General features: G+C 35.9%; 1 protein-coding gene across 4 annotated transcripts in view; it reads left to right on the top strand.

Annotated features, from left to right (window-relative positions):
• Positions 1-27375, top strand: part of crppa (CDP-L-ribitol pyrophosphorylase A) — a 52312-nt gene that overhangs the window by 7377 nt on the left and 17560 nt on the right. For 2 of the 4 annotated variants that reach the window (XR_009274362.1, XM_058799529.1), the window contains exons 5-9: positions 358-403; positions 1458-1546; positions 3433-3513; positions 4463-4555; positions 7185-7316. Coding sequence is in view for 3 of the 4 variants with exons in the window: in XM_058799529.1 (XP_058655512.1) it covers positions 358-403; positions 1458-1546; positions 3433-3513; positions 4463-4555; positions 7185-7316 (441 nt within the window). In the remaining variant the exon portion in view is untranslated. Of the gene's footprint in view, positions 1-357; positions 404-1457; positions 1547-3432; positions 3514-4462; positions 4556-7184; positions 7317-26868; positions 27284-27375 lie in introns of those variants that run through there. The other 2 variants (XM_058799530.1, XM_058799528.1) reach the window with 2 other exon arrangements.

Below are 27375 nucleotides of genomic sequence, written 5' to 3'. Positions count from 1 at the left end.
AAGACTGAAAAAGGATTTTACTCATGCATATTTTGAAAATATTGTATTATTGTACCTCAGATTTGAGAAATGTTCACCTGTTTGGCAAGAAATTAATGCAATTTTTCATTTCTCCTTGTTATACTGATAATCTGCTTTAATGAAAAGGTTTGTATTGCATTAGCAAAATGTACAGCAGAAGTATATTTACTCTCAGACTTTTGGACCCCACTGTATGTGTATATATATATTGCAACAAATAGTAAATCACTCCTAACAGTCTGTACAACCACAAAACTAATGTTCAGTCATATTTGGCACATTTCTTTTAAGCACAAATTGTTGTTTCTCTTTTAATGTGATGTTTTCTTTTTGTAGGTAACATACAAGCGAGATCTTGCAGCTGCGGAGGCTATTATTAAAGGTATCGTATTTAAGTTGTGCAGTAAAGAAAGAAATATTTCACCATCCACCGTTTTGAGTCATTGCAGGGAATACAATATTGCCATTCACTGTTGTTATTGCAGACCTGATGATGTTTGATTATACATTTTAACAGGGCAAGTCAAAATAGACAGTTTTCCACAGTCAGGATTGTTGGGCAAAAACAAACTGTTAGTAACTTGTATGTAAATATACAAAGAGAGATTGTGAACCACAAAGGCTAACCGCCATTTCAAGATGTCTAAATGCTGGCTTTTTATATAAACAATCTTTTTAGGAGAAATTATAAAAATGACCTGTTATGACCCGTAAGGTATGAGTTGACCCAGCAAAGGGCCAGTTCTATGGTTTGGACAGAAATCAAAGAATTGGGTAAAACATTATATTTTTCATAAAGATGTGGTGGTTTAGTTTCCATGCACTTATTTACTAAGATTATGACCTTTTCTATTCAGCCAGTGCACTAAGCTGCTGTTGGCTTATAACCCAGTTCCAAAATACCAACCTAAGTGGAATAAAACAACAGATTGCCCAAAAATGCTTTGAACTTGGCTGAGTATTGGGTCTCCTGCCTCTTTCTGAGTTCTGTCCATGCAATAAAGCATCCCTCTGACTGTATTTAAACTTTGCTTTGCCTAGTCCACTGCTAGTCCGTGCTTTTACCTTTTAATGAAAGGTCAGGAAAAAGCCATTTATCCATGAATTTAAATACACTGATTGTTACTAAGACACTCTGATGAACTTTGATACCTCTCAATATGAAAGAAGCTTTATCCTGTTTTCTTGAGATAAAATGCTTGAAGTGGAATATCACCCATTAGAACATGAGGAAACTAAATTCTATAATTTCTTAGTATGTATTTTCATTTACATGAACACTATTTTTATTTTGTTTTTTCCAACACTTTTACAGTAGCTTCTCCCAAACTGGTTTGCAAACAGGGTTAAATTACAGTGACTAAGGTTACATCAAGCATACTCTTTCACTTTATTATCTGTTTGGTCTTAAAGCATTATTTTCATTTTCTCTTCAGAGACTCTTTCAATGTCAGCATGTATCATCGCAGGAGCTGAAGCAGAAGCCGTTGAGTTGGCCAAAACGCTTCAGAAAAATCTGAACATGGTATGTTAAAGTTGACATCCCTTGTCTTACGGTTTAGTTAAAATAGTCTTTGCTTAGGAATCTGTTGCATATGTAAATGTTTAAAGCTGTCGGTCTCCATCTCAACTCCTTTTACCCCAATTTCCTGCTCACCCCGTCCAACAACCAATCTTTCACCTGTCCTGCGACTGCATGAGGACTAACATATGGTGAGAGTGATAACCTAGCCGTACCAATGGATGTACTTGCTGAAATGGATAAGGTGTCTTGTACAAGTGTGTCCACCTTCCCTTTTATTCCACACTGATTTTTGGAGCCAGTCCAGCTGGAGACATGTCTTCACGTTGTAGCTCTCGCTGTAGGAGATCCATCTTCCAAATGACAAAAAGGAAATATGACGTGTTTTATTCAGGCTCTGTGCTCTGGAAGCCCATCCTCCTTTGTAGCCGTTCCAAGTTCTTCATCAAGCACATGTCCTCCTCTTGATAATGTTGCAAACATGAGAGCAGCCAGCGTCCCTTACGGCTGATTGGTTCCAGACGTTGCCGCTCCCCCAGGTGCCGACCGGGGTCAGTTCTCCCGAGCCGTTCCTGCGACTCGAGGGAGATGAAAGAAAAGGAGGAGATTAGAGATGAGGAATCAAATTTGTCCCAGTGCCATTTGTAAATCTAAGCCCCATTACAGTATCTCCATTACAGCAAAGTGAAACTCAAAGTTGGGACCATTCCAGGCGTGCAGGTGGTACGATTGGCTCTAGGTACGTGTTTTGGTAATAAAGGACAACAGAGAGTGATAAGATGATCCTTTTAGCGAGATGTAATAATTACATTCATGTATGCTACTGATAAGAACTGGAATGGGTTGCTGTCTGCTTTCATCAAAGGCTCAAGTTCACTAGGGTCGAACACTTTTTGCTTGGACACAGAGGATTAGAGTCCGAATCCGTGTGCCATAAGGTGCGGATCTCGAACGTGGCATTTCGTGTATGACTGAGAGCGATATTCGCATTCCTCAGCTGTGGGATTTCGAGATAATTTAGAACTGAGAGCATGTAGGTAGTGTATATATCATTTTAAGCTACATAAGTAAATCTCACACGAAAGAAAATCCACTTTAGATCCACCGGAGACAATAAAATTCCATTGACTACATGTAATCCTGGCATTTCAGTGATACTGCATAACTCTCGACTGTAATGTATTCCTACGTCAACCTCGGATTAAGCCACAACATGAGCCGACATGATTCCCAACACGTAACTGCGGTTAAAATTGAGTTCCTTGCCTGGTAAAAACACATTTCTGTTTTTGAATAGCTTCCAAATCCCTAAGAATGATCATAAAGGTTGTTTGTTTGTACCAGAATTTTTGCGTGATCTGTAACGTCTAATGAGAACCAAGTGTGTGGCTTGTTTTTTGGTTTTGGTCATTATGAAGCACTTATTCTTGCTTCGCCACCATTTAAATAACCTATGAACAGTATCTCATGTGGGCTCAACAGCCCAACCTGGTTCAGAAGTCGAAATGATCTCGTAAATCCGCAGTTCGGAGTGAGCTGGTTTTCGTCTAAAGCTGTGGTTGGTTATCTTTCAAGTGCGAATAAATCCTTGCATGTGTTTCCAATAACAATTTCATATTTCCAGTTTTCTCGTCAAGGTCGAGTCTGTGCCAAACACTTCTGTTTATTTCTGTTTATTTCATCTCTGTACAAGATATTTGACAAGGCCAGGGACAGGATATGATTTGATATGAAGACTAAAATATGATTTCATATGCAGAGCATCTGTGGTTGTGTTGCTTTTTATGAAAAGGGATGAATCATTAGATCTTAATAAATAAATTTTTTGACTGCCGTGATGGTGAGATTGCTTGTTTTATTGAATTTGGGCTTTTTTCTCCTTTTCTCAGATGGAGACAGACGTCATTCCATGTGCAAAGGAAAGTAATACAGAGTACCTGTCCAAAACCCAAAACTTCATTCACATATCTGTACGTCAACTATATACACACACACACACACACACACACACACACACACACACACACACACACACAAGTAATTCAATGTTAAAGCAGACATAAATCAAATTTGCGTTTTCCTAGTCTTATTGTGAATGGCTCACCTGTGCATTTTATTTCAAAAGAAGTAACAGCTTGTCTTTGTAATATTTAATCAAAACATAATGTCTTTTGATCTCACTCTGTCATCAATAAGACAGTCTAGTCTATTGGATAGTGTTAACTAACAGCCAAATAACTTTTTTGCAAACACACATTTGATCTGTATTCATTATGGATTCACAAACTACCATTTAAAAGTTTGGAGTCTTTTAAAAGAAGTCTCTGATACTCACCAAGGCTGTGTTTATTTAAAACCAGTAATATTCTGAAATATTATTATAATTTAAAAAAGCGGTTTCATATTTTAATATATTTTAAAATGTAATTTATTCCTGTAATGGCAAAGCTGAATTTTCAGCAAGCATAGCTCATATCTTCAGTGTTAAATGATCCATTAGAATAGATTGAAAACATTTGTGGAATGCCTATTTGAAAAGATTATTTGAAGAACAAACTTTGAAAGAACAGCATTTATTTGAAATAGAAATATTCTGGCACATTATTAATGGTTTTTACTGTCACTTTTGATTTATTGAATTTGCTATTTCTGGAAAAAAGTATTCATTTCTTTCCAAAACAATTAATCCCACACACACACGCGCACACACACACACACACACATGTGTATATATATATATATATATAAGTGGTATATGTTTATATATAAATACTGTTCTTATATATTAATTATTACTATTATGAGCTATTTCTTTGTAGTCTTATTATACTTATTCACAGTAATATTTACTGCCATAATTTTTGCCCCCTTGCAAATTAGTTTGGTGTGACATTAATGTTATTTGTGCCTTTGTTTTAGACGACTGCATCAAACTTCTTGGGGACCCTGGACATGGTGAAACGATTTGAGGACACCGACCACACTCGTTTATATCCAGTAGTTGTTGTTTGGGTAAGTTTCCATTCACCCCATTGACCTTTTCAGTGTTCAGTTTAAAAGATTTGTTAGTTTTAATGCAAGTAGAAAACCTTATGAAGTACGCTCACTCAGGGACTTGTTTAGTAAGATTTTACAAAAAAAGATTTCAGAATTTTTACCACAAGTTAATTTCGAAAATCTTGTGTAATTTTAACTGCTGTATTTTTGTGTTTGCTTGATTTTTATTTAGTTTTTATGTTCCTGGAAGTTATTTTAACCTTAGGTTGTTGCTATAATGCCAGACATATCATTCATTCACTGTGAACACACAGAAGTATTTGAGAAAATTTGATCATGAGAGGCGAGAGTCTAACCTTAAACTCATCATTGTGACATAGAAACACACAATGTGCATCAGATCACAGAAGTGCTAGAACTTATTGACGTTGCGGTGTTGGCAGTTGGAAAAACTCTTGATGTTTTGTTTCTTGGTTCTTGTCCAGCAGTTGTACCTCAGAACATCTTAGTCTTAATCTCTGGGCATGTCATCACGCTTACCTTGATTAATTTCTTAAATGTGTTTCGAAAGCATAAAATCTCTGCTCCTGCAGTTTTGATCTCTGAATCCAGGGATCCGCACCAGTGTGGGAATCCAGCCTTCCCAGAATCCATATGTGCTTCCTTTAACATTCCCTCTGAAGGCCTGTTAGATAACCCCTACTCTCCATCATTATGTTTTCACTCGTTGTTTGGATTTCACAGATGCTTTGTTCTTATCATCACCACAGATGTAATGATAACACATGTGGCTGTGAGAGCGTGTGATTGCGAGTAAAACCTCAAGCCGTGCTTTAAGATTATTATATAAAGAGCTGTTCAGAGGTTTGCTTGACTTCCTTTACATTAAATTTGGATCCGCTTAACATTCTATAACATTTCCTCTTGGGCTTTCAGTTACCTTTTTTGTACTTGTAGAGATTATGAAACTACAAAAAATCTATTAGAATCAGAGTAAACAGCATTTCTCCAATTTATACTGGGGTATGACCTTTGTTAGAAATATGTTTTTCTTCAAGCAGTTTGCAAAATGAGCATGGCCTGTTTTATTTGGTACGGATGCATACAAGCCACATCTTCCTGAAACGGTGATGTAAGCGAACGGAAAAATAAATTGCATTAATTTAACGGATCGGTGAATGCTGGGTCAGTTGCAATGGAAACTTTTCGCTAAGAGCTGGTTCTTGGTGTTTTGCATGGGAGCTCAACCTGTCCAAACACACAGAGAGCGCTGAGTGTTTATTAAGAGTTCTATGGGGTACTTTTTTTCAATTAATGGGCCTGTCCCATGGCTGTTTTCTTAGAATAGTTTTTTTAAGAATAGGGAATATTTAATTGAAGTAAGTGCAGGTTATTATGCTATTATTAATTCCCATTTGGATTGAATAAGTCACTGTAGATGATTAGATAAGTAATAATCTTCTTGAGAATTTAAGTAAATATTTCAGTAATTTGACAATGCATTCACGTTCACGTTTGTCTGATGCCAGTTAATGAAAAGATAAGTCATCTTTTTAGTAAGTGTTTCATTTTTTTATTTTTCTTAATTATTTCAGTTTAGGTTTTCAGTTTATATTTCAATAATTTAACAACAACAATGGTTACATGAGATGCAGGTAAACAAAATATTTAATCTTTTTAGTAAGTTTTATTTTGTTTTAATTATTTGTTGCAATTTATTTTTTAAATATTTCAAATCACTATTTCAATAGCAATTAACAATACATTATATTTCTCTAATGTCACTTAATGGTTACATGAGATTTCATCTTTTTTTAGTAATTTTTTTTTTTTTTTTTTGTAATTATTTAAGTTTAGATTTGAAGTTAATATTTTAGTAATTCAACAACACATTGGCACATTTCTCTGATGTCAGTTAATGGTAACATATGGATGCCCGTTTCCGCCACTAAATAAAAAATACATAAAATTATAATTATTATAACTTTTTTCTCGCAACTGCGAGATTCCATCTCGCTATTCTGACTTTTTTCTCAGAATTGTGAGATATAAACTCGCAGTTCCGAGTTATAAAGTCAGAATTGTATGATAGAAACTTACAGTTGCGAAAACTCAGAATTGCGAGATTTAAACTCGCAATTCTGATTTATTGACTTTTTCTCAGAATTGTGAGTTTATATCTCGCCATTGTGAGTTTTCACAACTGTAAGTTTATATCATGCAATCCTGACTTTATAACTATAAAGAGAATATAGAAAAAAGTCAGAATTGTGAGATGTAAACTCAGAATTGCGAGGAAAAAAATGTCAGACTTGCAAGATGTAAACTCACAATTGCAAGAAAAAAAGTCAGAATTGTGAGATTAAAAACAATCACAATAACCTTTTTTTCATTAAGTGGCAGAAACAGGCTTCCATAACAACATGAGATGCAGGTAAACATAAAATAATTAATCTTTTTGCTAAGTTTTTTGAAAATTATTTATTTATTTTTCGATTTTATATAGATTTATTTCATTTAACATATGTGTCATTACTATGCTTTTCATAAACTCATGAACTCCCTGCTGTTCCCTCACGATCCTTCAGTTTGTGAAACCCTGCTATAGATAAGTGGAGATGTTTTTTATTCTTTTTGTTGACAGGTACAGCTGAACATGACAAAGCAGTCTGTCGACAGCCAAAAGACAGACGAGTTAACAGCCTTCAGGAGTCTGGCCTCTGAAGTCATACAGGGAAATGTTCTGCTCTATGGAATTCAGATTGATCACACCAAGGTAATTTTCTTAATGAGATATCATTATGTCTGTTCAGTGGATAGTTCACCCGAAATCTGAAAATATAGCTTTGTTTATAAGCTTTATCTGAGCCTGATCTGGCCTGGATAAAAGGTCTAGGAACATCCAAGAGGAACCTTGTCTCATTGCTTGGTCAGGAGGTCTAAAACGTGTCCTTTGGAGAATTAATTAAAAATCTTCACTATATATTAGCCATTGTGGCTCCGGGGAAAAAAAATCATGGAGAGTGATGTGTGAATTTGCCCTGTCTGACTGCGGCCCCCATTAAAAAAAAAAAGCTCAGACAGCAGAGGGAGTGACTGTAATATGTGTTCGTCGTGATAAAATGCTTATTTTTGTGAGATAGTGGAAGTGCAGATAAAGACCAGGCATTAATCACGCTCATAGGTCTCGTAATAATGAGGATAATTCCTCCCAGATGCGCTTATTCATGCTTCACAAAATAGCTGCCAGGACTCGCTTTGTGAGTTCTGACCCGTCCAACTACCTTCATACAGAATGTGATATAGGTTTTTTCAATTAGAGGTCATGCATCCTAATTCAGTATTTTATCCAGACCGTTTTTGAGATGCAGTGAAACCGTCAGACGTTTTCTGCTGCTAGTCACGCCTGAGGGTTTTTGGATGAGCCAGTGGTTAAATATATAGACTTTCCATTGCCTAATACTATACCGAATTTATTCCACTGGCATCATTCATGCAGTCAAAATCAGGTTTTGATGATCACCGCTGGGAAACTTTAAAAGGCTCATATCACAAGCAATTTAGCTTTCATTGATCTTTTAAGATGAAATAACTTGCTGCATTATGAAAAAATATTATAAATACTGATTTCTGCATAAATTGGCCGTAAATGTAACAATAACTTCGCCTAGGGCAAAGCACTGTTGCTCAGTTCACATATAAATTATGTTTTTAAAGGCATTGTAGGAAAAATATACAGTTACATTCTAAGGGTTAAAAGAGAGTTTTACATTATAAATGGACTGCAGGGTGGAATATTATTTTAAAATAGATGATATAAATAGGTTTCATTATAAAAATTGCCCGATGATGATGGCTATATTTGTAAAATAGATGCTTTTAGAGAATATTGTATTAAACAACTGTACTTTGACATGCATACCATCAGAAATGGACATTTCTTTTGTCTGCACTAAAGAAGATGTAGTTAAGTTGACATGTGGGCGATTTTGTCGCTGTGGTCTTCCAGGATTATTTGATTAGAATCTTTGGGTTTGTTTTTCCTAGCCAGATGTTTGTACATGTGGAGCACTTAACTTGTTTTGAGAACACTGGCATCTAATAAGGATTGGTAAACATCTTCTCATAAATACACATTCAGTCTTCATTAAAAAACTTTTTTAATCAAGAACTTTTTTTTTCGCTTCAAGAATGTAATATACCTTTACTGTGTTCAGTTTGTTCAGTGACGCATTACTTTTAGGACAGGATTTGACTTCAGTCTTTCAACACTTTTCAGTGAAGCTTGAGACGGAAACCTCCATGTCATGGACCTCGCTAATCACCCTCCACGTAGATAGCGAAGAGATGTTTGCGTGATTCATTGTGTGTAAACAATGACAGGCCTTGTTAAACAAATAATTTCTTTCAGTCTTTCCACGGTATGTTTGTAATATGCAAAGTTTTCCTTATTAAATCCAGACTGAGGCAAGCATGACACTAACAGCCACATAGCAGCTTTGTACTGTAAATGTAGATAGATGGATACTCACCAAGGCTGCATTTATTTGATCAAATAAACATGGATATTGTGAAATATTATTACAATTTAAAATTTAAAAATGTTTTCTATTTTAATATATAACTGTAATTTATTCCAGCGATGTCAAAGCTGTATTTTCAGCAATATTCTATATTTTCTAATATCCTGACATTATAATATCCTTTTTCAGAATTCATCAATGAATCAAAACGTTAAAAGAACAGCTTTTTTTTTTTTTTTTTTTTTATGATGAAACAAGTAAATATATTACTGTCACTTTTGATCAGTTTAATCTGTTCTTGCTGAATAAAAGTATTCATTTCTTTAAAAAAAAAACACTGACCCCAGACGTTTAAACGGTAGATAGACAGTCTTTATAATAACTATTTAACATGTGCCTTGGTGTCAGTAAGGTGATCTGACGGTGACAATATAGGTCATTTTTGGCCCTATCAGTGCCTGGCCAGTGAGTGACAGGAAGTGTCACAGGATCTCCTTCGCACACAGGGCCTGGTGGCCTGTCATGCGCTGAAAAGGCTTGTCACAATGATATATAGCTGCTCTAATCCCTCCTGTGAGAGCCCAGCAGTTTACCCACCCCTCACTTCCTTCTCCTCAAAGCATCCAGCTGAGGAATCTAAACCTGAGAGGAGATTAGCTGCTCCTTAGAAAAGAGAAAGAGACTCTCTTACCTGCCCAGATCCACCCGTTTTTGAAACTGGATACCTGGTTTAGCCCAAATTTGGTCCATCTTGAGTTTTACAATTCGGCCTTACTGGCACTGAAGCCTGATGCAGTTTTTAAATGGCTTATTTTTTGGAGGCTCGATTGCCAAATAATCAGTTCGATTTTCTGAAGATTAATGATGTTTTGGGTGTCTACAGGTTTCTATAGTACAGTACTGTGATGATTTAGGGACCACAAGAAGGTATCAGATCCTTAAATCGCTCTAAAATAACCCATGCTAAAATGATGTCAGGGTGGAGCGTACCTCAACGTCTCTTTTTATACTCGTCTGCCTTTGACAGCGCAAATGTATTTGGCCATACCCTCCGCTTAGTGTCGGATTTACGTTCCAGTAGTCATTTCTCATTCTCCAAATATTCCCCTTCTCTCCATGTCTAATTGTTTTTACATTTTCCTCATCATTCCGGCTGGCACAAATGCACTGCGGGAGGAAAAGTAAAAAAAGTCTGTTTTTTTTTTTTTTCTTGTCTGGTCTTGAAAGATCCCTGCTGACAACTCCAGGCCCGAGCGCTTCTCCTTTGATATTGTACCGCAGTGTTAAACTAAAAGATCTGTACTGTGGCAGCATGTGTTGGGTGTTCTTGATATTTAATACTAATGATGCACTGAAATTTCAGAATGAACACAAAATCAGCCTTTGTTTGAAATAATAGACCATATCAATCCTATTAATGATATCATATATTTTTTAATAGTGATTACACTTACAAAAAAACTGTTTGTGCATGTGGATTAATGTAATATATTGAATTTAAAAGAATAATTCACCCAAATATCAAACTTTGCTGAAAATGTACTTACCCACAAGCCATCAAAGGTATAAATGAGTTTCTTTCTTGGAGAAATTTGGTGTTACATCTCATACTTACCAGTGGATTCTCTGCAGTGAATGGGTGCCAGTGAAAAGTTGCATGTTTGTAAGAAACAAATCCATCATTAAGATGTTTTAACTTCATCGCTTCATGGCTAAGATATGAGTCATCTCATTAGAATAAGGAGAGAAATATGCACAGATTAAGCACTGTTTACAAGTTAAAACAGTACAAAGCCGTTCTAAACAAATATGTTGGTGGATTTTGATGAGAGAGAACAAAAGAGGATGAACTTGGAGAAAGTGTTATTATTAATTATTATTATTATTATTATGGATTATGGACTCGTATTTTGACTAGAAGCTAGGGTTTAAAGTTAAAACGCCTTGATGGATTTGTTTCATAAAACAATGCTGTTTTTCACTTCATAAGACATTAATTGGTGGTCTGGAGTCATGTGGATTATTGTTATGCTTTTATCATCTGTAACTTTAATTCTTTAATCATCTGTAACTTTAATGACTTTAATTCTGATGGCACCCATTGACTGTAGAGGATCTATTGGTGAGCAAGTGATGTGATTCTGTTTTCAATGAAGAAACAAACTCATCTACATCTTAGATGGCCTAAGGGTGAGTACATTTTCAGCAAATTTTCATTTTTAGGTGAACTATTCCTTTAAACAAACTCAATTTCACATAGAGATCATGTATTTTTCACACATACTGTTGTGATGTGCAGGAAACAATGCACAGTGACTCAAACTGATTTTTGGGTAACATAAGCACACTTGCATACTCATTATGTTTTACAGAAGTTGTTGGTTAGTTTGTGGTTTCTGTTCAAAATTTCTGACCAAGTTTCTCCTGTGGATGATTTTCGGATGTTGCAGTGATCAAAATGTTGGTGCATCACTGTGTAATGCCTTGAGAGCATGTCTCCAGGTGCATGCTGGCGTGGCTGATCACACACTGTAACCCACTGAAACTGTTTATTTAGCATTGATTTGGCAGATTACATGAGCCATTGATACGCTCAAGATTCTGCATATGCATGCAAATTCTCATAGCGAGACAACATTCCATTCAAGAATATTCGAAAACAAATTAGATTAGAAATTAGAGGCTGATGCTTACCAGGGGCGACCAAATGGGTTTGTAAACATTCAATCAGCAAAAGGCCATGGTGGCGTGTTCTACCCCATGCAGCCTGTCCACGGCAGAACACTTGTTTTAGATTTGAGGCGACCACCCACTGTCAGGTATTGAATGTCCGCTGCGCAGTAATCTTGTTTTGAGCTCAGGAGTTTTTCAGGGTTTAGCATGAGCCTCGTTGGGTTGAGTTGTTTGAAGTGGTTCACCTCTGACTTGAATCTTTTTAGAAGTTCTTGTTCTTTTCTTGGTGGTAAGTCAGGTTGAGCCATTGATAAACGCAACCTTTTGAGTGAGCTTTATCCTTCCTACACTGGAAACCATTAACCTCACCATATATGTTAAATATACAGTGGGGTCCAAAAGTTTAGACCACATAGATCCTGTTAGATTTAAAGTCTAATTTAAGCCTGGAATTTAAATCATACTGGATCATTTCTGGAGGTTGTGTCAACAGATGTCAATAAAGCAAATCCTATATTTCTGCTACACTTCACTCAAAGATTTTAAGCAGAAAACAAAAACAAAACAAATGAACAAATCTTTATTATTAAGATAAATATAAAAAAAAATGCATGAAATTCCATGTATGAAATACATTATCTGGTCACTAATGAGTAATCCATAATGCGAAGAGGGCACAACTTGAGTTCATTTTTTTTATTAGTATATGGGCAGAGGGGTATTATTTATATTGCATCTGTATAAACAGTGCAGGAGACCTCCATTGGAGGGTGGTTTGTTTTCCGCTAAGCAATTTTGCAGTCTATCACACTTTCACCTTTACTCTTCTGCAAATAACGACTGTTTAGTCTATGGTAATTCTTGTTTGGACAGCTCGGTAACAAATGCCGACAGTCTTTTGTTTGAGGGAAAGGTGAAATATTTACGTGATAAGGCTTGTTCCTAATGAATCAAGACGAGGTGCGGGCACTTGGCGACGGGTGAGCGTAGAGACGGAAAATAAGGATGTAGAAACTGAAATGCTGAAGGAAATAACATACATGACCCAGGTTGATCTCTGGCTAGACCTTTCTGTGTATGTTGAGGTTTTGTTGTTAACAGCGGATGTTTGGTTTCTGCATGTGGGCCTTGGGTTATCATGGCATATTTTACCATTTTCAACAGATCTGTCAGTGTAAGAAAGCATTGTGGTCTATCATTGTTTAGGAACATATCTGTCGCCAGGTCAAGTACAAACATAGAAATCGCTCCCTCTGACTTGTTGAAATAGAGCAGTATTCACAGGTATGAAAACAAAAGCTTCCTGTATGTTCTTCCTCCCGTTCCCGTGAATGTTACGCCCGAGGCTGTTCTACGGAAAAAAAGGGAAAGACAGAGATCCAGAAAGACAGCTCACTGAGGAAACCTGTTTAAGACATGAGAAACTATAGACGCCATTCTCCTTGTAACCGCACAACGAAAACCTTCATTATTACTTTGATTTTCTTTCAGTGTACCTTGACTTGTTTATCTGAGCAGTTCCTGAATCAATATTGTGTAATGCAGTGCTTCAATTGGAATGTGGACATGTAGTCCAGTTTAAGAGAAGAGATAATGACGCTCAGATCCTTTTGAAATGAGGTGAGACTGAATGAGAATGATGGGGTCGTGTTGAGGACACATTTTGCAGGCACAATCCCACAAATCTGTCTTTTTTTAAACTATTTATGCTGGTGGTACATTTTGAAAAATCAGTGGGCCGAATCATCTTTCGCCTCTGGCTGGTGTTTTCTTCGGAATAAAGTAGTAATGGAAGAGATTAACAACTGTCAAGTGTTTCTAAAACTATAAGCCAGTGTACGATTTTCAATCCAAACCATTTTGACTTTCATTATTTAACTGACATTTCCTGCACTTTAAGTTAATTGTACATGAGTCAATTGCTAGCTTTTTCCTGTTGATATTAGATGGCACTTTCCATGAATAAAGTGAACTTTGTTTTGCCATTTTTTTTTAAGCATTAAAGCATATATTATATAACATAAAATTAATCTTGCATTAGTAGTATTATCTAGGTGATACAATATATTTTTAATAAATGAAATATAAATGTAATTTACATAGAGTCATGGCCAAAAATATCGGCACCCTTGGTAAATATGATCAAAGAAGGCTGTGAAAATTAATATGCATTGTTAATCCTTTTGATCTTTTATTTAAAAAATTCACAAAAATCTAACCTTTCATTGGATAAGAATTTAAAATGGGGGGAAATATCATTATGAAATAAATGTTTTTCTCAAAAACACGTTGGACACAATTATTGACACCCCTAGAAATTCTTATGAGTAAAATATCTCTGAAGTATATTCCCATTCATATTCACAATTTTGAGCACTCCAGGGTGATTATGAAAATGAAATTATCCAGCCATGGCTTCCTGTTTCACAGAAATATAAATAGGAGGGAAAACAAAGCCCAAATTCCCTTAATCATCCATCACAATAAGAAAAAACAAAGAATATATTTCTGATGTGCAGCAAAAGATAATTGAGCTTCACAAATTAGTGAAGTGGCTTTAAGAAAAGAGCTAGAGCACTGAAAATTCCCATTTCCACCATCAGGGCAATAATTAAGAATTTCCAATCAACAGAAAATGTTACGAATCTGCCTGGAAGAGGACGTGTCTATATCGTCCTAATGCACGGTGAGAAGGAGCGTTTGAGTGGCTAAAGACTCTCCAAGGACCACAGCTGGAGAATTGCAGAAAATAGTTGAGTCTCGGGGTCAGAAAACCTTAAAAAAAAAATTGTCCAACTCCAGTAACTCCAATTGTGACAACTCCAGTATATTCAGTTGTCAGACACGACTGGAACTTCAAATGGGACTGGCTTCTATGGTCAGATGAAACTAAAAAATGAGCTTTTTAGCAGTAAACACTCAAGATGGGTTTGGTGAACACAGGAATAAAAAGTACCCCATGTGTACAATGAAATATACTGCTGTATTTTTGATGTTGTGGGCCTATATTTCTGCTGGAGGTCCTGGACATCTTGTTTAGACACATGGCATCATGGATTCTATCAAATACCAACAGATAAAAAATCAATAAGTGACTGACTCTGTTAGAAATCTTATAATGGGCCATGTTTGGATCTTCCAACCGTACAATAATCCAAACACAAACCTCAAAAACAACACAAAAATGGGTCACTGGGCACAAAACCAAGCTTCTGCTGGCCATTCCAGTCCTCTGACCTGAACCCTGTAGAAAATGAGTGGTGAACTGAAGAGAAGAAGCACCAACATGGAGCTGTGAATCTAAAGGGTCTGGAGGGATTCTGGATGAAGGAATGGTCTCTGATCTCTTGTCAGGTGTTCTCTAACCTCATCAGGCATTATAGGAGAAAATTTAGAGCTGTTAAACTGGCAAATGGAGGTTTCAAAAAGTATTGAATAAAAGGGTGCCGTTAATTGTGGCCAGTGTGTATTAGAGAAAAACATTTATTTCATAATGATATTTCCCCCCATTTTAAATTCTTATAATTTTTAAAATAAAAGATCAAAAGTATTAACAATGCATATTAATTTTCACAGCCTTCTTTGATCATATTTACCAAGGGTGCCGATATTTTTGGCCTTGACTGTATGTAACTAAAACTAAAACCATCATAAATTATGTTGCTTAAAAAAATTTCAGCTATAATGAAATAGAATGTCTATATATATATATATATATATATATAAAATAGAATTCTTATATTTTTTACTACATGCCAAGGCATCATTTCTAATTATTGTCTAGTTAAATTTGAAGCAGTGAAATAACTAAAACTAAAACTGGAAGAAAGGATAATAAAAATGTAAAAAAATGAATAATGAATGAAAAATGTTAATTAATTTATTGAAAATATGAATGTTAAGCAGTTCTTTTTACTGTTTTTTTTTTTTTTTTTTGAAAGAAAGAGTTTAAGGCTCTGCTTTGTACCTTGTTAATGGAAAGTGGCAGATTCATTTAAAAAGATGGACATTTAAGGTTAAAGATTAAGTTTTAAGTATTGTTCCAAAAAGTTGTAAAACAGAATTGATCTATTTATTCATACATTAGCATAGTTGTCCTATCCAAATAAAAAAATGGCCTACCCAGTACAATCAAAAGCTCACAGAGAGTCTCTTGACCTGCGGTTATTCGCTAAACTGGTCTACTATTAAAAATGTCCCTTTTGGATACAGTTACAGTTGAGGAAGGTGAACCACAGAGTTCAGCCCCATATCACATCTCTGAAGTTGACAGTAACTTGGGCTTGATGTCTCTGTCAAGCTCTTTGCCTCTGGCTACTGTCGTATGATTGGCAGTCCGGAGGGACATTCAGGAACTGGCGCTATTATAATTTCGCAAGAGGAATGCACGGTCAGAGTAAGAAATGTAATACCATGTTTTCAAAGGGACACAGAACCTGCATGGGTCTTAATGGCAGAATAAGACATTTCCCTTTAAAATTCATTTTAGAGTGTTTAATCGGGCTGTTTACTGTTTAATTAGCACCACAAGTGAACTAAAAATTAGTCTGTCACTTAAGATTAGCTTTTGGTCAAAACCTTTCACTTTCTGCTGCCTCCTTGTGGTGGACTCCCACACACTGCCCTTTAAATCACAATGCACATTACTGCTGAAAAAGTATTACTTGAAATCCGCTTTGGCTGAAAGTGTTGGTAGTAAAACTCTAGTACTTGTTGTATTGATCTGGCTTCAGCGCCGTGACTAAGTATTCTTTCCAGTTCAGCTGGCATTAAAGGGTTTCGAAACCTTCACGAAGGTCATTATAGAGAGAGATTCTGGCAGGCCTGTAGTGGAATAAGGCTCACTTGCTGCCTGGAAAGAAAAAGACTGAAGGGTGCAAATTGTCATTGTTAAATTCCTAATTGCTGAGGCCCCATCTTCAAAGAGCCTGCCGGTGACGGTGTGAGGTGAGCCGCTCAATGCTGCTGGAAAGACTTTCTGGATCTGCAGGATTTTCAAGGACAGTTAGTGACTGACTCATTGTGTGGTCCTCTGCTGTACAAGCTGTCATCTTAGTACTTTACGAGTCAGTTTTTTTTTTTAGCATTTTAGGTAAAAAAAAGTATAAGAAAAGTGTATAATTTATAGTTTTAGTAATTGCAGAACAATATCAGGTTATGCAATAAACATTGGCACGCACTTTTCTCTTATATTACATGGAAAATGCCTATATAAAAATGATTTCACAAACATCTTGGTGTGTTAAAAGACATCCAAAGCTCCAGTCAAGTGGCTCTCTCGAGGGAAGCAAAGGCCAAGTACAGAGAATTTCATTAGTTCTGCCAATTTCAGGTTAAAATGAGTTTGAATGGCCTTTTTAAATCATTGGAAGAGTTTTCCACTAATGGGACCATCATTAGGGGGAACAAATGAAAGAAAAGAAGGGATTTTACAATGGAAAGAAAGCAGCCACATGTCTGGTGTCCATGATTCTGATTTGGTCTGTCTGTTCAAAGATGTTCTTCTTTTCTATTAAATTACCGTTGTAAGATTACAAACATTGGCCTTGTGTTCCCTCCATTGTTGTTTTTGTGATTTCCTTCTTTCTTTCCAAGCTTTCTTGGATATCATTCTGAATGACCTAATTGATCTCTTGTATTTCATTCCATCAAGATTAAGATTACAAGAGATATTGGGGGATGAATGAGGTTCATATGATACAAATTGTTTTTATTGTCTATTAAAAGAGCTTTGATCTGTTGGCTTGGGAAGAAAGGTTTTTTTTTTTTTTCTGTAGTGCACAGTTAGTAGTGTAGTAAACAGCATCTCGATCTCATCCACTTCCTTTAGGAGAGGTGAATTAGGCTGGCCTGGGGCCACTGTAAATGTTTTATCCATCTCATAAAAGCCTGGAAAAGATACTGGAACTCTTGGAAAATCCCTACAGTCACAAAAGACGAGCTATTCCATCTGAGACTTCAAGAAATTAAAATTCCAAGTGTCGAATTTCCTGTTCCATGTGTGCTTTTAAGTGTTGGCCATGACACCGGGACAGAATAGAGCTCATTAGTAAGCTTTCTGCTGTCAGGAATGGAAAAGTGATGTAATAATATGACAAATCTTAGTGATTACCTTCAGATTTAATCATTTAACATATCTATATTTAGCACTGCAACTCTTTGACCAACTTTCTTTGACCACAAGGACAAGTAATCATCAAAATAAAATTTTAAGCACATACATTGCAGAGAAAGCACATTTTAATGCATATTTTCAGCTAGGGGTGGGCGATATACTGGTAGACATGATTAACCAATTAACGATTAACATGAAAACTTATCGGTTGCATACGTATTTAACAGGGCTGGGTTTTGACACAAATTTCACGATTCGATTCGATTCTCGTTCACAAGCTTTCGATTCGGTTACTGATTCGATTCAATATCGATTATTTTGGATATTTATCAGGTACATGCCAAAGGAAAGAAAATCTCTCAACTAATGCTGTAAAATATACATGAGAGTCAGTTGGTACTACATTACCATAATATTGAAGGTTAAAATTGACTGATTTGTTAAAATTACACTTAATTAAGTTTTGAAAATAATAAAGTTACAATTACATAATATTTCTACTTCATTTTTTTTTTTTTTTTTTTTTTAAATATTAACATAATGGCTGTCATAACTTGATGGATTTATTCAAACAAATTAAACATTGAAGAACAGTAAAAATGATAATGAATATGAATATATTATATTATATGGTGCATATATTTAGCAAAATGCTCCCCTCAACAGTTTATTTTTCTATCTGGCTAATGCGTTTATGGTCACCGAATATGTTTTTCTGAGGTAAATGTGACGTTACTTGACATTGTTTACAAGCCGTTATATTGACGTCTTTGCGTGGCTGAAACACTGATTGAGCGATTACATGAGACAGGATACGGATTGTAAAGTTGTACTCTTTTAACTTACCTTCGGATGTTTAGTCATGTTTATTTTGTGCTGAAACTGGTATTAATGTGAAGGAGATGATTGAACTGAGGCGCTACAGCGATCTGTCACTTCACATTAAACAGCGCCAAAATGGCATTTATTGTTTGAATACTGCAATAATACTGCAATACAATGCACAAAATTTTAAATATGACACTTTGTTTCATATTAAAAGTACCAAAGCACAATGCTTATTAAGATATATTGGATGGGAAGTGCCTTTTAACTTATACTGTTAAGTGCTTTGACACAATCTGTATTGTTAAAAGCACTATATATATAAAGGTGACTTGACTTGACTTGACTTTTAACGCTCCGTCCATTAACTGAAAACAGGCTAGACTAATCGATTCTTGGGATTTAAGAATCGATATCGTTCCATAAAAATGAGAATTGAATAATATCGAGATATTGATATTTTTTTACCCAGCCCTAGTATTTAAGCATTGTGGTTTAAAAGCAAGTGATTTTAAACATAAACACAGGACAATTTAGGTCTTAAGTGAAAAAAAAACGTGTGATATTGGATCTGGGCAGCTCTTAAAGTGACAGCAGTCTAATATTCCTGCTGTCTGTCATTTATGTTAATCAAACAACAAAAGACAGAAAATCTCTCACTGCTCTTGACTAAATCACTTTTGCATTTCTGCAGACTCTGTTGATCTTCTCCTGGATTCTTTTAACATAAAAGTTAAGAATGTTATTGATGATATTGCTCCGACAAGGGTCTGCAAGAAGAATGGCAGACAAAAATCACCATGGAGAAAATCAACAGCAGTTCAGAGTATGAAAAGACAATGCAGAAAAGCTGAGCGGATGTGGCGGAAGACAAAACTTGAAATTCACTATAGCATCTATAAAGACAGCCTTCATGCTTTCAATGTGGAACTAGCCACAGCTAGACAGACCTTCTTCTCAAACCTTATAAACAGTAACTTAAACAACTCTCGCACTCTTTTTGCTACTGTGGAGAGACTGACGAACCCCCCAAGTCAGATTCCCAGTGAAATGCTCTCCGACAGTAAATGCAATGAGTTTGCTTCCTTCTTTTCTGAGAAGATCAATAATATCAGAGAGGAGATTGGCATATCTACTTTTGCAGAGGTCACACAGATTCGACCGCAATTTCAAAAAGAAGTGACTATGTCTGTTTTTGAAGTAATTGATTGCAAAATATTGAAAGAAATAGTACAGCACCTTAAATCATCAACCTGCTATCTTGACACACTTCCCACATCTTTTTTCAAAAGTGTGCTTAACTGTTTAGAAGCAGATCTCTTAGAAGTGGTGAATGCCTCACTTCTTTCTGGGACTTTTCCAAACTCCCTGAAAACTGCAGTTGTTAAGCCCCTTCTGAAAAAGCGCAATCTTGATAACACAATGTTGAACAACTATAGACCAATATCAAATCTTCCGTTCATAGGTAAGATTATTGAAAAGGTAGTTTTTAATCAGCTGAACAACCACTTAAACTTAAATGGATACCTGGACAATTTTCAATCTGGTTTCCGAGCGTATCATAGCACAGAGACAGCACTCATTAAGATAATAAATGATATTCGCTTCAGTTCTGATTCAAGCAAAATATCAGTGCTGGTACTACTAGATCTTAGTGCTGCGTTTGACACTGTTGATCATAACATACTTCTAGAGAGACTGGAAAACTGGATCGGGCTTTCTGGGATGGTACTCAAATGGTTCAGGTCATACTTAGAAGGGAGAGGTTATTATGTGAGTATAGGAGAGCATAAGTCTAAGTGGACGTCCATGACATGCGGAGTCCCACAAGGCTCAATTCTTGCACCGCTCTTGTTTAGCCTGTATATGCTCCCACTAAGTCAAATAATGAGAAAGAACCAAATTGCCTATCACAGCTATGCTGATGATACGCAGATTTACCTAGCCTTATCTCCAAATGACTACAGCCCCATTGACTCCCTCTGCCAATGCATTGATGAAATAAACTGTTGGATGTCCCAGAACTTTCTTCAGTTAAATAAGGAGAAAACTGAAGTCATTGCATTTGGAAACAAAGATGAAGTTCTCAAGGTGAATGCATACCTTGACTCTAGGGGTCAATCAACTAAAACCAAGTCAAAAATCTTGGGGTGTTTCTGGAGACAGACCTTAGTTTTAGTAGTCATGTCAAAGCAGTAACTAAATCAGCATACTATCATCTCAAAAACATTGCAAGAATTAGATGTTTTGTTTCCAGTCAAGACTTGGAGAAACTGGTTCATGCCTTTATCACCAGCAGGGTGGATTATTGTAATGGTCTCCTCACCGGCCTTCCAAAGAAGACCATTAGACAGCTGCAGCTCATCCAGAACGCTGCTGCCAGGATTCTGACTAGAACCAGAAATTTGAGCATATTACACCAGTCCTCAGGTCCTTACACTGGCTTCCAGTTACATTTAGGATTGATTTTAAAGTACTTTTACTCGTTTATAAGTCTCTAAATGGCCTAGGACCTAAATACATTGGAGATATGCTCACTGAATATAAACCTAACAGACCACTCAGATCATTAGGATCGAGTCAGTTAGAAATACCAAGGGTTCACACAAAACAAGGGGAGTCTGCTTTTAGCTATTATGCCGCCCGCAGTTGGAACCAGCTTCCAGAAGAGATCAGATGTGCTAAAACATTAGCCACTTTTAAATCCAGACTCAAAACTCATCTGTTTAGCTGTGCATTTGTTGAATGAGCACTGTGCTACGTCCGAACTGATTGCACTATGTATAATCATTTTCTATTCTTAAATGTTTTTAATTCTTTTAAAATCAATTTTTAAATCACTTTGTTTTTATTGTTGTGATTTTTATTATTTTTAATCTCTTATTATTTTTAATGACTATTTCACTTCCTTTTATGTAAAGCACTTTGAATTACCATTGTGTATGAAATGTGCTATATAAATAAACTTGCCTTGCCTTGCCTTGCCTTTTGTAAATTTGAAAAGAAGAAATATATATTTAATTTACACAGTGAAGAATATGCCGTTTTTATACATCTAACTACTTTATACAATGTAGCATTTCTTTTTTTATTTGGTCTACTGTAGTTTTTTTTTTTTTGTCCTATTGCTTGTGATTAGTTTCTTATTTAATCGCTGACTGTTTTCTTTAGTGAGCTTGATTTTTTTTAATTATTATTATTATTTTTTATTTAGGCTAGTATTAGTTTTCTGTGATATTGACACTGGTGACAAGAATTATGAAATTTCGCAAAAATGTTGATATCAAAAAGATCTTATATAAAGCAATTCATTATCGTGAAATAAATTTACTCATTGTGATAGAAGATGTTGGTCATATCGCCCACCCCTATTCTCGACCGTTGAATCAATCACTTAACCTGTTTACTCCAATGTGACATCCCCTAAATTAATGCACTGTATTTTGCCCACCACATTTTAATTTAAAATAGAAAGAGCTTAGCATTTTTTTCCTTTTTATGGATGATTTTTTTTTATGGACCACAACACACTTCAGAGTAAAATCAATTTTCGTTTAGTGTGTTGACTCAAACTCAACAGTATTATTATCTTGTTTTTCTCCACATGTGTCACTGTGATTTTTCACTGTCATGGCAGCTTAAATACGTTCCAGCCAAGAAATAAGTTGTTGATCTGCTTCTCGCTTATTACATGTGAGTCATATTTTGCTACTCATTGGAAATATGAGACTTACTCCGGCTTAAACCTTTGATCCTCGTTGGTGATCTTCTGTTCAGAAAAGAAAATTCCCATATATTATTTTCCCAGTAGAACTGTCGTGTCACACCAATAACAAAACAGGCCACATCAGTAATGTTGTCATTAGCTGTGGTCAAGTAGGCGAGCTTTTTGTCTTTCTGCGTTTGTAAATATTCCACAAACACTGTGCTGTTTTCCGTGAACCCGAGTTTTACATGTGGGTGGCAATCAGGTTGGGGCCATTTGTTCTTCATTTCCTGACTAAACAAATACACGGAAATCATTCTTCATTGGTTTAGACCTCATTACAGCGTGTTATCTGATGATATGCCGATACAGGAATTTATGCCATAAACTTTCTTGCTATATTTGAATTGTGTGTGAAATCTGCCTGTGAAGTAGCTGTCATTAGCTGAAGGGTTGGAGGATTTCAGTTGACCGCTTGCAGATGTTTTGGCTCCTTACCCAGAGTTTTGTACCCGTAATTAAGTAAGGGAACAGTGACTGTATTACACAAGGAAAAACAAGGAGCCGCCTCTTCATTTCAATCCATTTTTTTTGTTCTTTTCTTTTCCAAATTGCCTCCAAATGAAGATTAAAAAGCAGTGCACATTGCAGAGCTGCTGAAGTTCAAGAGCCGCTGTATGACCATTAATCGTGATCTTGTTTTTTTTCTGCAAATTTTCTTAATCTTTTTCTTTAGTTTATTTCATCCTTCTGCTTACAAATTGAATCCTGTGGAGTTAACTGTGGAAAATATATGTAATGATATTCAGAGTTTAAGAACACCTTATCCATGGATTTGAGAATTTGGAAGTGAGAAGAGTAGAAAACAGCTACTGTAAAAAAGAGAAAAGAGTGACACATTAAAAAAAAAAGTAGCAACAGTTGTAGAAATCTTTAAGCTGAAAGTTGATAGATAGATCGATCTGCTCATCAAGGCTGTATCTGTTTGATCAAAAATACAGAAAAAAACTTTTATTTTGTGAAATATTATTGCAATTTAAAATAAGTTTTCTATTTTAATATACTTTAAAATATAATTTATTTCTGTGATCATTAAGCTGAATTTTCAGCATTATTACTCCAGTCTTCAGTGTCACATGATCCTTCAGAAATCATTCTAATATGCTGATTTATAATTAATGTTGGAAACCGTTGTGCTGCTTCATATTTTTTTGGGACCTGTGATATTTATTTAGGATTCTCTGATTAATAAAAAAGTTAAAAAGAACAGCATTTATTTAAAAAAAAATTAGTTTTTTTTAAAAAGTCAGTACATTTTTTTTTTTCTTTTTTTTTTTTTTTTTTAAGAAATTAGTACTTTTATTCAGTAGGGATTTGTTAAATGAATAAAAAGTCATAGTACATACATACATACATACATGCATACATACGAAGAGTTTATTTGCAAAAACAGATAACAATTTTCAAAAATCATGATTTTTATTATTTTATAATGTTTTTATTGTGTTAGCTAGCTGTATTTTTTTTGTTATTTTTTAACCTAATCAAAATAACCCAACTGCAGTTTGAGATTTGGAATGCACAATAAAAAAAAACATGATTTTTGAAAATTGTTAAAAATGGAGTTATCTGTTTTTGCAAATGAACTCTTCATATATATATATATACAATTATTTGCACCCCTAGAAATTCTTATGAGTAAAATATATCTGAAGTATATTCCCATTCATATTCACAATTTTGAGCACTCCAGGGTGATTATGAACATGAAATTTTCCAGCCATGGCTTCCTGTTTCACAGAAATATAAATAGGAGGGAAAACAAAGCCCAAATTCCCTTAATCATCCGTCACAATGGGAAAAACAAAGAATATATTTCTGATGTGCAGCAAAGATAATTGAGCTTCACAAATTAGTGAAGTGGCTTTAAGAAAAGAGCTAGAGCAGTGAAAAATTCCCATTACCATTGAATTTAGCTTGGTGAACACATGGATAAAAAGTACCCCATGTGTACAATGAAATATACTGCTGTATTTTTGATGTTGTGGGCCTATATTTCTGCTGGAGGTCCTGGACTTCTTGTTTAGAAACATGGCATCATGGATTCTATCAAATACCAACAGATAAAAAATCAATAAGTGACTGACTCTGAATCTTATAATGGGCCGTGTTTGAATTTTCCAACCTTACAATAATCCAAACACAAACCTCAAAAACAACACAAAAATGGGTCACTGATCACAAAACCAAGCTTCTGCTGGCCATCCCAGTCCTCTGACCTGAACCCTGTAGAAAATGAGTGGTGAACTGAAGAGAAGAAGCACCAACATGGAGCTGTGAATCTAAAGGGTCTGGAGGGATTCTGGATGAAGGAATGGTCTCTGATCTCTTGTCAGGTGTTCTCTAACCTCATCAGGCATTATAGGAGAAAATTTAGAGCTGTTAAACTGGCAAATGGAGGATTCAAAAAGTATTGAATATAAGGGTGCCGTTAATTGTGGCCAATGTGTATTAGAGAAAAACATTTATTTCATAATGATATTTCCCCCCATTTTAAATTCTTATTATCCAATGAAAGGTTAGATTTTTGTGAATTTTTTAAATAAAAGATCAAAAGGATTAACAATGCAGATTAATTTTCACAGCCTTCTTTGATCATATTTACCAAGGGTGCCGATATTTTTGACCATAACTGTGTGTGTGTGTGTGTATATATATATATATATATATATATATATATATATATATATATATATATATATATATATATATATATATATATATATATATATATATATATATATATATATATATATATATATATATCAGTGGGTACGGAAAGTATTCAGACCCCCTTAAATTTTTCGCTCTTTGTTATATTGCAGCCATTTGCTAAAATCATTTAAGTTCATTTTTTTTCCTCATTAATGTACACACAGCACCCCATATTGACAGAAAAACAGAATTGTTGGCATTTTTGCAGATTTATTAAAAAAGAAAAACTGAAATATCACATGGTCCTAATTATTCAGACCCTTTGCTGTGACACTCATATATTTAACTCAGGTGCTGTCCATTTCTTCTGATCATCCTTGAGATGGTTCTACACCTTCATTTGAGTCCAGCTGTGTTTGATTATACTGATTGGACTTGATTAGGAAAGCCACACACCTGTCTATACAAGACCTTACAGCTCACAGTGCATGTCAGAGCAAATGAGAATCATGAGGTCAAAGGAACTGCCTGAAGAGCTCAGAGACAGAATTGTGGCAAGGCACAGATCTGGCCAAGGTTACAAAAAAATTTCTGCTGAACTTAAGGTTCCTAAGAGCACAGTGGCCTCCATAATCCTTAAATGGAAGACGTTTGGGACGACCAGAACCCTTCCTAGAGCTGGCCGTCCGCCAAACTGAGCTATCGGGGAGAAGAGCCTTGGTGAGAGAGGTAAAGAAGAACCCAAAGATCACTGTGGCTGAGCTCCAGAGATGCAGTCGGAGATGGGAGAAAGTTGTAGAAAGTCAACCATCACTGCAGCCTCCACCAGTCGGGGCTTTATGGCAGAGTGGCCCGACGAAAGCCTCTCCTCAGTGCAAGACACATGAAAGCCCGCATGGAGTTTGCTAAAAAACACCTGAATAAGATTCTCTGGTCTGATGAGACCAAGATAGAACTTTTTGGCCTTAATTCTAAGCGGTATGTGTGGAGAAAACCAGGCACTGCTCATCACCTGTCCAATACAGTCCCAACAGTGAAGCATGGTGGTGGCAGCATCATGCTGTGGGGGTGTTTTTCAGCTGCAGGGACAGGACGACTGGTTGCAATCGAGGGAAAGATGAATGCGGCCAAGTACAGGGATATCCTGGACGAAAATCTTCTCCAGAGTGCTCAGGACCTCAGACTGGGCTGAAGGTTTACCTTCCAACAAGACAATGACCCTAAGCACACAGCTAAAATAACGAAGGAGTGGCTTCACAACAACTCTGTGACTGTTCTTGAATGGCCCAGCCAGAGCCCTGACTTAAAGGTCCCATGGAATGAAAATTTCACTTTGAGGTTTTTTAACATTAATATGAGTTCCCCTAGCCTGCCTATGGTCCCCCAGTGGCTAGAAATGGTGATAGGTGTAAACCGAGCCCTGGGTATCCTGCTTCGCCTTTGAGAAAATGAAAGCTCAGATGGCCCAATCTGTAATCTTCCCTTTATGCCGTCATACGGGGAAAGGTTACTTCCCCTTTCTCTGCTTTGCCCGCCCATGAGAAAATGAGCTACTACCGTGCGAGGCGAGCGCAATATTTTTTTTTTTTTTAGGAGGCCTACCATTTTTTTTCTTGGGCTGCCAAATATCATAGCCGGTAACTTGTCTGCTGATGAGAAAACTGGAAAAAAGCACAGGTCCACTCGCATTTGATTATTTTGAGCACATCTGTTTGTGCATTCAAGTGTCTTTATATATATTATATATATGCGTGTGTGTGTGTTCCTTCAGGTGCCAGAGCAGTGGGAGAGATCTTTGGAGAGACTCACTCAAATCACAGTCGCTCTCATCAGAGACAGAAATGCTGCTCTCACTGGGCAGCTGCTTCATGCCTGAAGCTGAAGATACAGTAGACAACCAGGATGCGGCCTGTGGACTCACAAAGACTGAAGCACGGAATCTGAAAGGTCAAAGAGCATTTGCAAATGAAGGCATTTCAGTATTAAATAAATTACAAACAATGAGTGACGGTGTGGCTGACAGCCATTGTTTGGATCAACTGATTCTTTAGGTAAGAGTTCAAGGTAGTCATTTTTAACTCAGAATTTGCCTGGTTTGCCTAGGCTCATGTACATCAACACAAGCACAATCAAACACCTCTCTGAATCCTTACATATATTTGTAAAAATGTTTAATAAAACAAATAAAAAATAACTGTATCTCTGTTTTAGCGCATTTTATTTTATTTTTTTAAGCTTATCTTTAGGGGCTTAAACTTGTCATTGAAAGCTTGGTCTC

Source organism: Onychostoma macrolepis, chromosome 15 (genome assembly GCF_012432095.1).
Source record: "Onychostoma macrolepis isolate SWU-2019 chromosome 15, ASM1243209v1, whole genome shotgun sequence".
NCBI lineage: Eukaryota > Metazoa > Chordata > Actinopteri > Cypriniformes > Cyprinidae > Onychostoma > Onychostoma macrolepis.
Note: the sequence above shows the minus strand (reverse complement) of the source record. Positions and strands in the feature narration are given on the sequence as shown.